Here is a 13,871-nt window from a genome sequence, read left to right as displayed (position 1 = left end):
GGTAGATGTTTCGCGGGTGGCCTAGGACTTGCTGATCAGAAGGTCGGCGGTTTGAATCCCCGCGACAGGGTGAGCTCCCGTTGCTCGGTCCCTGCTCCTGCCAACCTAGCAGTTCGAAAGCACGTCAAAGTGCAAGTAGATAAAGAGGTACCGCTCCGGCGGGAAGGTAAACGGCGTTTCCGTGCGCTGCTCTGGTTCGCCAGAAGCTGCTTTGTCATGCTGGCCACATGACCCGGAAGCAGTACGCCGGCTCCCTCGGCCAATAAGCGAGATGAGCGCCGCAACCCCAAAATCGGTCACCACTGGACCTAATGGTCAGGGGTCCCTTTACCTTTACCTAGATGTTTCATGTCATTCAAAAATAGATTAAATAGGTGTGGGGCAAGAATACAGCTTTCTATGGCAGAGAGTTGTTGAGATGGAATAAAATCCCACAGCTTGAACCCCCTACAAGTCCCCTGAGGGCTATTTCCTGTGATGCTCATGAAAGGGCAGAGCTGCCTTTCGGTGAACAGCAACAGGACCTCAGAGGGGCTCTTATCTGCTGGCCAGTCATGCGCTCCAATAAACTCAGCCACCTGCTTGTTGTTCTCCTGCTTTCTCCTCATTCCCCATTATCTGTTCCAGGTACTATCAGCTTTTCATAAATTTCAGGTTGTCAAAAACAGCCATAAAAGGCAAAGGAGGAAATTTATAGCTTCTGCAGAAGTTCCCACACGCCACAGCAGAGATTTCGCACGGCAGATTAATAAATAAAGCTTTACCGCTCTGTCTCCAACCCGGAACTCAAAAGCTTAGTCAGAGAACTTGTCCACACTGGAGTTAGGTGGGTTTGCACTGGCCTCTCTCCCCGTTGACATAGTGATGTACACCCCACCCTAGTTTCGTCCCAAGGCTCATCCCCCCACCCAGCTTGAATTAGGGTTTTGAAAAAATCCTGGCCATTTTGGATTTCCCAAGGATTAACCGCCCCACAATAAAGTTGTGATTCCTGCATTGCAGAAAGTTGGACTAGAGGGTGTTTGGGATCCCATACAATTCTATGATTCTGTGATATGATTCTAAAGGGTGGAAGATCTGGGATAGTGCTGGCATGGGAAGGGAAATTCCTCTGCACTGATGGGGAGGCAGGCTGGTGTGAATCTACTTTCAGCTCCAGTGCAGACAAACCCCTAGATAACAAAGCATTTGGTTGCATGCCACCAGACATCCTAGGATAGGAACAAGAGGCCAAAGCTGTCTGTGCTTGAGTGTTTTGGCTGATGCTGGAAGCTGGAGAGACAAAGGCTTGTCTTGCTTTCTGTGCTGGACCCAAAGCTGTGGCTTGAGGATCTCCCTGGGAATCTCATGGGAAACAAGATCCACTGCAGGATTAATGCTGTGAGCCCTTCCACCCCATGTTCAGGTTGTAAAGGTAAAGGACCCTTGACCATTTAGTCCAGTTGCGGATGACTCTGGGGTTGCGGCACTCATCTCGCTTTACTGGCCGAGGGAGCTGGCATTTGTCTGCAGACAGCATGACTAAGCCGCTTCTGGTGAACCAGAGCAGCATATGGAAACGCCGTTTACCTTCCCGCTGGAGTGGTACCTATTTATCTACTTGCACTTTGACATGCTTTCGAACTGCTAGGTGGGTAGGAGCAGGGACCGAGCAACGGGAGCTCACCCCGTACTATGGGCAAATAGCACCATATACTCTAAAGATGGACGCAGGTGGCGCTGTGGGCTAAACCACAGAGTCTAGGACTTGCTGATCAAATGGTCGGCGGTTCGAATCCCCGCGACGGGGTGAGCTCCCATTGCTCGGTCCCGCTCCTGCCAACCTAGCAGTTTGAAAGCACGTCAAAGTGCAAGTAGATAAATAGGTACCGCTCTGGAAAGAAGGTAAACGGCGTTTCTGTGTGCTGCTCTGGTTTGCCAGAAGCGGCTTAGTCATGCTGGCCACATGACCCGGAAGCTGTACGCCGGCTCCCTTGGCCAATAAAGCGAGATGAGCGCCGCAACCCCAGAATCATCCGTGACTGGACCTAATGGTCAGGGGTCCCTTTACCTTTTTTACCCTAAAGACACCATAGTCTCCACCAACATTCATTCCGAGGAAACTGAAACCTGGGTGAGTCCAGGCAGCCCTGGGGTCTGCTGAGACTCAGACATTGGGGTGTGCGCGTGAAAACGTATTGTTCAAAATGATGGGCGCAAGCAAGATGGAGGAGGCTCCTGCGCAGGCTCTGTTGGCATGATACTCACCGCAATCCTGGCGATGGTCGGACTCAAGTGTTGCGCCGTTCAAGGACCAGTAATCGCCTTCCCAGCTAACGACATCTCCAGAGGAACACTTCTTCATCTGCTGCTCCTCCAGCACGGAACTCCACATTTGGAAATAATGCAGGGTGCCCACGAAGCGGAAGGGCGAAACCATGTCCTCAGCCTGCTTCTTGTGGAGGCAGCCAATCACAAAAGTCCCATGAGGCCTCAGTTGCTTGCGCCTGACGTGAGGGAGGTCTATGCTCATCATCCTGCCCCCATCATGGAAGACCTCGAGCAAGCTCTTCTTCCCATCCCACACACAGCACATCTGGTGCATCTTGGGGACCATGATATCTTCCCCCAAATCAACCAGGGTGCCGAAAAGGGACATTTGCAGGGTATAGTTATTGGCAAACAAAGCCAGCTCCACATCTTTGGGGTCTCTGGAGGAACTGCTGATGTCATAAGAAAAGGCCACCCAAGTGCCCACACTTTGATTAGTCTTGCTCAGATAGATGCACACGGTAAATATGCGCAAGGCTCGGGAAACGCGGCCGGCCAAGGAAGGGTATTTCTGTGTCTGTCCAGACAGGACCAGTTGCTTCCCTTTCAGAGAAGCAGCTTCTGTTCATGACATGGGTAGCAAGAGAAATAAGAGAAGAGAATGAGGACATTTTTTGATCAATCCATCAGCTGCATAGCCTAGCCTTCCCTAAGCCAGTGCCCTGAATGTATCATAGAATCCTAGAGTTGGAAGAGACCACAAGGGCCATCGAGTCCAACCCCCTGCCAAGCAGGAAACACCATCAGAGCACTCCTGACATATGGTTGTCAAGCCTCTGCTTAAAGACCTCCAAAGAAGGAGACTCCACCACACTCCTGGGCAGCAAATTCCACTGTCGAACAGCTCTTACTGTCAGGAAGTTCTTCCTAATGTTTAGGTGGAATCTTCTTTCTTGTAGTTTGGATCCATTGCTCCGTGTCCGCTTCTCTGGAGCAGCAGAAAACAACCTTTCTCCCTCCTCTATGTGACATCCTTTTATATATTTGAACATGGCTATCATATCACCCCTTAACCTCCTCTTCTCCAGGCTAAACATGCCCAGCTCCCTTAGCCATTCCTCATAAGGCATCGTTTCCAGGCCTTTGACCATTTTGGTTGCCCTCCTCTGGACACGTTCCAGTTTGTCAGTGTCCTTCTTGAACTGTGGTGCCCAGAACTGGACACAGTACTCCAGGTGAGGTCTGACCAGAGGAGAATACAGTGGCACTATTACGTCCCTTGAGCTAGATGCTATACTCCTATTGATGCAGCCCAGAATTGCACTGGCTTTTTTAGCTGCCGCGTCACACTGTTGGCTCATGTCAAGTTTGTGGTCAACCAAGACTCCTAGATCCTTTTCACATGTACTGCTCTCAAGCCAGGTGTCACCCATCTTGTATTTGTGCCTCTCATTTTTTTTGCCCAAGTGCAATACTTTACATTTCTCCCTGTTAAAATTCATCGACCAGCAACCTGCACCAGCCCCAGTCAGTACAGCCCCAATCCGTTCAGATGTTTTTAAGATGAAGCACTATATAAATCCTTTTAAATAAAATATGTAAACTATCTGGAGCACACCTGGCTGGTGTGTGTGTGTGTTCTGGGGCAGCCAGTGATTTTTTACAGAGATCCATGACAGTTGAAATATAAAGCATAACAAATGAAAAATAAAAAAAGTTGCACAATACAAACGTAGTGACTGAAGTGCAAAAAAAAAAAAAAAAGTGCTTTCACATAAACTCTGAACTGGAGGTGATGGACCAGGAAAGAGACTCTCTGGGGTTATAGTGGGTGGCCCAATGAACAGGTTGACTGCCACTTTCATAATGCTATTTTACAAATCCATGATGTGACCCCTTTTGGAATATACTGTGTACAGTGGTACCTCGGGTTACAGACGCTTCAGGTTACAGACTTCGCTAACCCCGAAATAGTACCTCGGGTTAAGAACTTTGCTTCAGGATGAGAACAGAAATCGCATGGCGGCAGCAGGAGGCCCCATTAGCTAAAGTGGTACCTCAGGTTAAGAACAGTTTCAGGTTAAGAACGGACCTCCCGAATGAATTAAGTTCATAACCCGAGGTACCACCGTACTGTGTTCTGTTTGCCTCGTCTCAAAAAGGGTCTTGTGGACTTGGAAAAGGTCCAGTAAAGGGCACCCCGAAAAATGATCAAGGGGATACTGTGATCCTTTTGTGGGAACCGCCCTGAGGGTATAGGTATATAAATCCAATAAATAAAACATAAAAATAATCATTCCTTCACAAAGTCCTTCTTCATGCAGTACAGAGTTAAATTATGGAATTCCATCCCCCAGGAGGTAGTGATGGTCGACAACTTGGATGGCTTCAAAAGGGGGTTGGACAAATTCACGGAGGAGACTCAGCCCCTTCATGGTTTCTTCCCAGGATGCCTCTGGTCTGCCTCTGCACTCGGAGGCAGCTGGAAGCCACCGGAGGGAGAAAGCTTGGAGTTGCTTAAGAAGAAGAGTTTGGATTTGATTTCCCGCCTTTCACTCCCTTTAAGGAGTCTCAAAGCGGCTAACATTCTCCTTTCCCTTCCTCCCCCACAACAAACACTCTGTGGGGTGAGTGGGGCTGAGAGACTTCAGAGAAGTGTGACTGGCCCAAGGTCACCCAGCAGCTGCATGTGGAGGAGCGGAGACGCGAACCCGGTTCACCAGATTACAAGTCCACCGCTCTTAACCACTAGACCACACTGGCCCTGCGGCCCATCTGGTTCAGGATCCCTTCTTCATTATTATTAATCACTACTACTATTCATTTGTTCATTTCCCACCCGATCCCCTAAGGTCACAGGGCAGGTTACAACACTGCAAGGCAGGGCCGGATTTAGGTTTGATGTGGCCCTAAGCTGCTGAAGGTAATGGGGCCCTTCATATGTCCAGCTGTCCTTTGTCGACAACAAATTGTTGCTGTTTTTTGTGTTGAATAGAGTGGTACCTCTGGTTGCGAACAGAATCCGTTCCGGAGGCCCGTTTGCAACCTGGGTTGCGATTCTCCGCTTCTGCGCATGCACGTGCTGTCATTTTGCGTGTCTGCACATGCGCGAGCGGCGAAACCCGGAAGTAACCCTTTCCGGTACTTCCGGGTCGCCGCGGGACACAACCTGAAAACGCACAAACTGAAGCAAACGTAACATGAGGTGTGACTGTACAGTGGTACCTCGGGTTAAGTACTTAATTTGTTCCGGAGGTCCGTTCTTAACCTGAAACTGTACTTAACCTGAAGCACCACTTTAGCTAATGGGGCCTCCCGCTGCTGCCGCTGTGCCGCCGGAGCACGATTTCTGTTCTCATCCTGAAGCAAAGTTCTTAACCTGAAGCACTGTTTCTGGGTTAGCGGAGTCTGTAACCTGAAGCGTAAGTAACCTGAAGCATATGTAACCCGAGGTACCACTGTATATGTTATATGGTAATTTATGGACCTAATAGGTATCTAAGGCCATTTGCATGTCACCAAAGATGTATTTTATCGAAGTAATTGTTGAACTGGAATACAGTTAAGAAGAAGTATATTAATAGTGAACGGGCCCTCGTACTCCTGAATTTGTAGGCAAATGAACAGAAGCACTGGGAAAACCTTTACCTGACAGAAGGAACAAGCCCACAAGAATGACGACCAGGCTGCAGAGGATCTTGTCTGAAGAACTTCCGTCTAAACTCCGCATTCGCCCTCTCATCGTCTAGACACGCTTTGAAAGGCAGAAGGGAATTACACGAGGCACTTTCTGGAGTAGTGAGGGACACACGGAAGAAGAAGAGGTGAGGCTTGCTCGATTCTGGATCAAATCAAAGCTCCCTTGGCGAAACTGGATTACTTGTGCATGTTAAGGGGGATACACCCATTTCACACTTCTAGAACCAAAACACAGCTAACCTTCAAAACTCAATTTTTGCAATGCACGTCTTCAGCCAAACTATATGTACAGAAATGTGTATATTTGGGGGAAATGTGGATTAGAAATGCGGACTAATTAAGAAATGCAGTACTACATGAGGTCATCGCTCCTCGACCTCCAGAGCATGGGAGGTCACCCAAAGATTTATAATTTGGCGTACAATTTGGACTGTTTGATTGTATTATAATTTGGAATGTTTTTAATGTGGTTTTTATTGGATTCTTAAAATGGCAAACTTAATAAATACTATTATAAAGAAAGAAATGCATAGCCTGTGTAGACCACCTTGAGCTAAATAGAATGTGTCCTTTTATTTAAATGCATCTCTGCGTTTTTTGTGGGGCCTGCCTGGTGTTTTTACATGAGTAGAATGTGCCCTTTTATTTAAAATGCATCTCTGGGTTATCTGTCGGGCATAGGAATTCATTCATTTCCCCCCTAAAATATAGTCCGTCTGCCCCCCCAAGGTCTGAGGGACAGTGGATCGGGCCCCTGCTGAAAAAGTTTGCTGACCCCTGAGCTAAAGGGTCTAAGGCTATTAGGGTAAGAACATAAGGTCAACAGCAGCCTTGCATTATAATATTCTCCTTAACCAAGTTCTTGCAGATTTTTGACTCGCTTATTCATTCATTCATTCATTCGTGTCTAAATGAATTCATTACAAGACACTTTGCAAAGATTCAAAAACAAGACCACTTACCTAACAAGGAAGCCGCTAATAAGATCTCCTGTGTTATTTTGCCAGCTCTAGTCCCTTCTGCAGGCCATACAAATGAGCTACTTGCCAATTTGTGTTTTCCCTTTTTTTGCAGAAAGACAATTTCAATGCCGCTTGAGTGTTGCAAATGGGACCCTCCCTGCCAGTGTGAAGAAGGACTTCCCCTTATAGGCTGGCAGGAGATGTAAAGGCCAAGAGATCTGCCCTGCCCACTTTATATTTTACAACACTTGCTGCCATTCCCTGTCCTCCCTCTCACTCTGCTTTTTAACTATGGGCTCATTTCCTCCCCCAATTTTATGGGTAGCAGTTATCTGTTATCTACCGAGATTTTAAAGATAAGAATTACCATATTTTTCCGTGTCTAAGACTAGGGTTTTTTTTTTACCAAAAAGTTAGGTTTAAAATTGGGGCTTGTCTTATACATGGAGGGCGTCTTATACACAGAAAAATGCAGTAATTCTGTGTGACGCTGACCTGCAATTAGCTCCATGGATCAGAGATACTGTGAAACTAAAGAGCACCAAGTCAGAAGTTCTCCAAGGGATGAGAGGAGGGGAAGAAATTCAGCTCATGTTTGGAACCAAAGTTGCCAAATTCACACTTTCTGAAACAATGTGATAACCGGAATGAAGTTATATGGCTTTAGCAGAAATGTTATAAGGAATTAAGTACAAATAGATTGTTAATGCATTAAAGGGAAAAATAAGGTTAGAATATGTTAAGATAAATTACAGGACAGAAAACAGAGGAAGATGGAAAGGAATTGCTGAAACAGTTAACTGAAGTGGAATACAAAAAGGGAGGTGTGAGGAGGTCGCTGAAACAAGTGAATGAAAGATAAGATATTGAAATTATGGGATGTGTTTTTAATTGTTTTGTTTTGTTTTGTTAATTCAATGTTTTATGTAGTGTTTTTTGTTTTTGTAATGTATTGTATTGTCTTGTTTAATTTTCTTTCTTTTTCTTTGTTATCTTTAAACTGCTAATAAATATTATTTTTTTAAAAAGTGAAACAATGTGATAACCAAAACACACCCATTCTTCTCATATTTGCACTTCTCTGAATTTTGCAGTGCCGTTCGCCAACAAGCCAAAGTTTACAAAAAGCATCTATTAGGCAAATGTATATGCGCTGAGGGTTAAACCACTGAGCCTAGGACTTGCTGATCAGAAGGTCGCGGTTCGAATTCCCGCGATGGGGTGAGCTCCCGTTGCTCGGTCCCTGCTCCTGCCAGCCTAGCAATTCGAAAGCACGTCAAAGTGCAAGTAGTTAAATAGGTATCGCTCCGGCGGAAAGGTAAACGGCGTTTCTGTGCACTGCTCTGGTTCGCCAGAGGCGGCTTAGTCATGCTGGCCACATGACCCAGAAGCTGTATGCCGGCTCCCTCGGCCAGTAAAGCGAGATGAGCACTGCAACCCCAGAGTCGATCACGAGTGGACCTAATGGTTAGGTGTCCCTTTACCTTTACCTATATGTAAATTGAATGTATTAGTGAAAGTAGCATACAAAAATGCATTATACTGTGGGAAATCGCTTGAAATGATGTTCGTGTTAGTCAAAACAGCACACACAAAAATGTGCTGATTCGGAGAAATCCACACTAAAAGGTTGGTATCTGAAGAAGTCTGCATGCACACAAAATCTTATACCAAGAACAAACTTAGTTGGTCTCTAAGGTGCTACTGGACAATTATTTTATATTTTTTTATATATTACACTAAAATGCTGCAAAATTCCTGTGAGGGTTTCTGAAAAGGAGGTTTGAAGCAGGGGTAGGCAACCTGAGGTCTGTGGGTCGGATCCGGCCCAATCGCCTTCTAAATCCGGCCCGCGGACGGTCCGGGAATCAGCGTGTTTTTACATGAGTAGAATGTGTTTATTCAAAATGCATCTCTGGGTTATTTGTGGGGCCTGCTTGGTGTTTTTACATGAGTAGAATTTGTGCTTTTCTTTAAAATGCATCTCTGGGTTATTTGTGGGGCATAGGAATTCGTTCATTATTATTATTTTTTCCAAAATATAGCTTGGCCCCCCACAAGGTCTAAGGGACAGTGGAATGGCCCCCTGCTGAAAAAGTTTGCTGACCCCTGGATTGCTGCAAAAATGTAGAAAACCAGATTTAAGAGTGGGAAAACCAAGAACCGAAGGGAACTGAAATTGGAAGAACCTCATCCCCACTCCTGCTGCAGGTGAGGCGCAGACAGGACAGCTGAGAGTTAACGATGAGAAGAACCACCCCTTATACCTGACCAATGCCCTTCCTTTGTGCCTCACCCTTATCTTTTTTTCCATGAAATATTTATTAGAATTTTCAATAATAATACAATGAAAATAAAAAGAAAAAAATAACAAAAATACAAAAATAAAAATAATTAAAAACACACAGAATTTCCATTACTTATTTTCCTTTAACTTATTTCCCGGACCTCCTCATACCTCCCTTTTTTGTATTCCAATTCAGATTGTTAGTTCAGCAAATCCTTACCATTAAGTTTTAACCTATTTCTAAACCTTTTTTTTATGTTCTCTTAAAGCATTACAGCTGGAAACCACTTAATTTCTATCCAACCTCATTCTAACATTCATTAATTTTACAATATTTCTGTAAATAGTCTTTAAATTTCTTCCAATCTTCTTCCGCCGACTCTTTTCCCTGGTCTCGGATTCTGCCAGTCATTTCTGCCAATCCCATATAGTCCATCACCTTCATCTGCCATTCTTCCAGGGTGGGTAAGTCTTGTGTCTTCCAGTACTTTGCAATGTATTCTTGCTGCTGTTGTGGCATACATAAAGAAAGTTCTATCCTTCTTTGGCCTCACCCTTTTCTCCCCCATCACAGTCTGCCCAAACCTCTTGTTCCCCTCCCACCACACCTCCCCCTCAACCAGGGTGGATAAAAATCAGTGATTTAAAAAAATAAAATCAGATTTTTAAATTTAAATCAGATTTATTTTAATTGGATTTTTAAAATAAAATGCATTTGGAGGAAAAATATTTCTAAAGATAGTTTTCTATTTAAGTTACATTGTAATCCAAAGGCTATTCATCAGGAAATAAGGATTTCTTTTACGTTTTTCATGTGTGCTAAAATTCAGCCTAAGTTTTTGGGGTTTTTTAAATTGTTTAACCACATCAGTTAAGAAACATGGATACGTATGCTATCATGTTGTTGTTTTAGTTAAATAAATTGTTTAAATTGTTATTAAGGAAATTGTTGTTTTTCTCCTTCCAATAAAGTGCAACAGAAAAGTTGTCCAAATACAAACAGCTAACTTATTAAACCTCACAATAATTTCATAAATATCTGTCAATGTTTTCCTAACAGTATAAACAAATCAGTAATTTTTGATATAACTGTAAAAACTACCCTGAAAATTTATTTTTCCAAAAATGAAACCTTCATCTGATTGTAAATATTAAGATTATACCAGAAAGAATGAGTCCTGTAAAAAAATGAATTAAATCAAGTCTTACTGACTAGTGATTTAAATCGTGATTTAAATCAATTTGATTTAAATAAAATCCACTCTGCCTTCAACCCCTTTTAAAGCATCCCTCTCCTTTAAACATTGATCCAGTGGTGTTTTTAATGGAGAAAGGAAGGCACTTCAGTTTGCCATATCACACTCTGAAGCACCTCCCTCCCTCCTTTGAAAGGGTCACCTGGGCCACCTACTCCACCTGCTCTTACTTGCCTACCTGCTATTTTGTCACCACACAGGAGTTATCATGGCCACCTGTTGGGGGCATTGCAAATGACAGCATGATGACAGCATTACAACTTTATGATATAGTAAGATCATATTACGTTTTCAAGGTCTTTCTGCAATTATGAGGGCTAGAAGCTTGGGTTTCTTAGGCTGATTCTCAGAAAAGCTTCCAGATCCCCATGTACTCTAAATTAAGGCAGACACTTCAAGCTGTTAAACTGTTCTACTCTGCAAAGTTTAACAGATTGGGTAGTACTGACCTCTGACCGCCAACCTTGACGGTGTTTAACAACCATAGAAATACCAATGTTAAGTTACATATATGCTCATAAAATGTAATCTTGCCAGAAAGCTGTAACAAAGATTAGATTAGAGTAATAAAATAAAGGAGATTTGAATGGGCGAGATTAACAGCATCTCAGTGACACATTTGTGGTTGTGTTTTTGTTTTTTTAATAAACTCCTGTACTTTTCCCAGCTCCATGGGAGAAATTATTGGCAAGGCCATAAAATGTTGAGGAAAGCTGTTCCAGTTGGATTCTTTCCAGCCACATCGCTTACACATCTCCCTATGGGAAGAGGTGAGCCCTGTGAGTCTTGTCATCTGTTTCACAGTGGATGGACCAGGAGAAGAAAAAACACAGAGAGGAAACACTGGGAACTGTAATGTCTACTCTGACAGGCGTTTCATGGAGGGAATCTCTCCCAACCCTACCTGGAGATTCCGTAGGCATAACCCAATAACACGCCCCCCGGAAACAGCCACATTTTATTTATTTTTTTAAGAATAATTTTTTATTAACCGACCAATCACATCAAATCAAACCAAATTACATAAATTCCAAATTACACAGCCAAATTTTAAATTTTTGTTGGGGGTACCCATATTCCAAGTTCCGAAGGGATCCAATCAACTTCTTGCTTCTTACTGCTGTTTTAATGTCCACAAATCTAACCTTATGATGTTCACAGTACTATCTAGTCCATTCTTATTATTTTTCCACATCTCGTTGTTATTTTCATATATTTTTCCTTTCTCTTTGTGACCTCTGATAGTCTCTGCAAGCTGATTAGAACAGTTTGTAATCCTGCGTGGATATTATTATTTTTTATCCAGTAGCCATATCCAGACGTTTTCCATATAACATCACTTCCATACATCAAAACAGTCTTAGCGTCATTAATCTTCACCAATCTGCCTCCTTTCTCGAAACCTCTGAGGAGATTCACTAGGAATGCAGTCTGAAAACAAATCCGTTCTTCCTCCCGGCTATAAATCCTTTAGCAAGATGGCGACTCCGAATTGCTGTGCCATTCCCAAAAGCTCTTATTGCTTCTCGGTCTCCACAAAGCATACTTTTGGTTAAAGTTTATCTCCACACAGACCTTAATCATCCTGCTTGGGTCAGTTCAACCGACAGTTCTAATGAGGAGGGGTTCTTGTAAATCACATAGAAGGAAAGTAAAAAAGGTTTTTCCCCCACATGCAGCCCCGTTGTCAACATACCCCGCCTTTGGTGTATCTTCATCGTAAAATATTCCTGTTTCTCCAGCCCGTCGTCTTCTCTTGCAGAGGTCACTTAATTTAGCAGATTTCACTCCCCTTCTTCACTTGAAATATGTGCATTTGCTTCTTTTGTAATTAATTATTCCAAATTGCTGCAACTAGTGTGCGATCAGAGACAGCGTCCAGGAGAGCCAAGGTCCACACAGGGGCATTCTGCCTAGGGCCCTCACCCCCTTCTTTCGAATTAGGGGGTGATTTATGGGCACAGCAGGCAAGGGCAGTGTTCCCCATTTCCTTGGGGCAACAAGGGAGGCTGCCTACTCCCATAACAGCCTCTTAATTACCCCGTGTGGGTCGGAGAGATGGTATTGTCGGCCATCTTCCAATGCGCCCCCTAGTGGCCCCCCGAAAACAGCCACATTTTAAAAGGGTATATAGCAGGGGTCTGCAACCTTTAAGACAAAAAGAGCCACTTGGACCCATTTCCGAAGAAGAAAAAAAACTGGGAGCCGCAAAACCATTGCGACATTTAAAACAAATATATCTCCAGAGCCGCGATCTGACAGCGGGTGGGAAGGTGACGTCGGGACAGTGCGTGACTAACGCACGCACCGCCCCCATGCGACATCACAGCCAGTACAGCGCCCGTCACAGTGGGGAGTGTCAGGGTGCACAATGCGCCTCCTCCCCTCGCTAGTATCCGCCCCGGAGCCGCGGCAAAGGTGTAAAAGAGCCACATGCGGCTCCGGAGCCGCGGGTTGCAGACCCCTGGTATATAGGATGTTGATCAGGTCAACCAAAGGCCTGGTAAAAAAGGAACGTTTTTGCCAGACGCATAAAGGTGTTTAATGAAGGTGCCAGGCGAACTTCCCTGGGAGGAGAGAATTCCACAGACAGGGAGCCACTGCAGAGAAGGCCCTGTTCTCGTGTTGCCATCCTCCGGACCTCTCAAGGAGGTGGCAGACAAAGGAGGGCCTCGGAAGATGATCTCAGGGTCCGGGTAGGTTCATATGGAAAGAGGCGGTCCTTGAGGTACTGCGGTCCTGAGATGTTTAAGGCTTTATATAGGTCAAAACCAGCACTTTGAATTGAGCTCAGAAACTAATCGGTTGCCAGTGCAGTCGGACCAGGATGGGTGTAATATGCTCAAACCATCTTGCTCCGATGAGCAACCTGGTTGCTGAATTTACTGTGTTTGATGTTTTGATTTGCTGGAAGCTGCCCAGAGTGGCTGGGGCAACCCAGTCAGTTGGGTGGCATGTAAATAAATTATTATTATTATTATTATTATTATTATTATTATTATTATTATTATTATTATTATATTATGCAACTCAGTATTGTCCACACTGACTTCCAGCAGCTGAACAGGATTTCTGACAGGGCTTCTTTACCCAACCTTGAGTCCTACCTAGAGATGGGGCCTTCTGCAACCAACTCAGATGCTCTGCGACTCAGCTATGGCCCCTTCCCTTATCCTAAATCACATCTGTTATGTACTGAAGCTCTCACCCTGGGCCAGTAGGGGGATACTGTAGATAGTTTTCACTCAGGTCCACATATGCAAATAAGGGATTGAAAGTGATGTTCAGTGATTGGATAGTTTCAGAAAGTTATTACAGTTACGTTGTACTGGAGCTCTATATAAGCAGGCTGGCTGAACCCTTCAGTTCTGTTCTGTCCTGGCCTGTGAATAAACAAGAGCTGTTTGAAGAATCGCT

General features: G+C 44.4%; 1 protein-coding gene and 1 long non-coding RNA gene across 4 annotated transcripts in view; both read right to left on the bottom strand.

Annotated features, from left to right (window-relative positions):
• LOC310837197 (adhesion G-protein coupled receptor G4-like) overlaps positions 1–7,055 on the bottom strand; it is a 60,760-nt gene extending 53,705 nt beyond the window's left edge. The window contains exons 1-3 of one of the 3 annotated variants that reach the window (XM_083723243.1): positions 6,912–7,055; positions 5,899–6,040; positions 2,248–2,871 (exon numbers count right to left, since the gene is read on the bottom strand). In XM_083723243.1, the coding sequence (XP_083579369.1) occupies positions 2,248–2,871; positions 5,899–5,992 (718 nt within the window). In that variant the 5' untranslated portion in view covers positions 5,993–6,040; positions 6,912–7,055. Of the gene's footprint in view, positions 1–337; positions 366–2,247; positions 2,872–5,898; positions 6,041–6,911 lie in introns of those variants that run through there. The other 2 variants (XM_083723244.1, XM_083723245.1) reach the window with 2 other exon arrangements.
• The window catches only part of LOC310838313, a 437,762-nt gene that overhangs the window by 260,808 nt on the left and 163,083 nt on the right, over positions 1–13,871 (bottom strand). The gene's annotated exons all lie outside the window — the stretch shown is intronic.

The sequence above is a fragment of the Podarcis gaigeae genome (assembly GCF_964106915.1).
Source record: "Podarcis gaigeae genome assembly, chromosome: 2".
Classification (NCBI taxonomy): domain Eukaryota; kingdom Metazoa; phylum Chordata; class Lepidosauria; order Squamata; family Lacertidae; genus Podarcis; species Podarcis gaigeae.
This window is presented reverse-complemented; position numbering and strand designations above follow the sequence as displayed.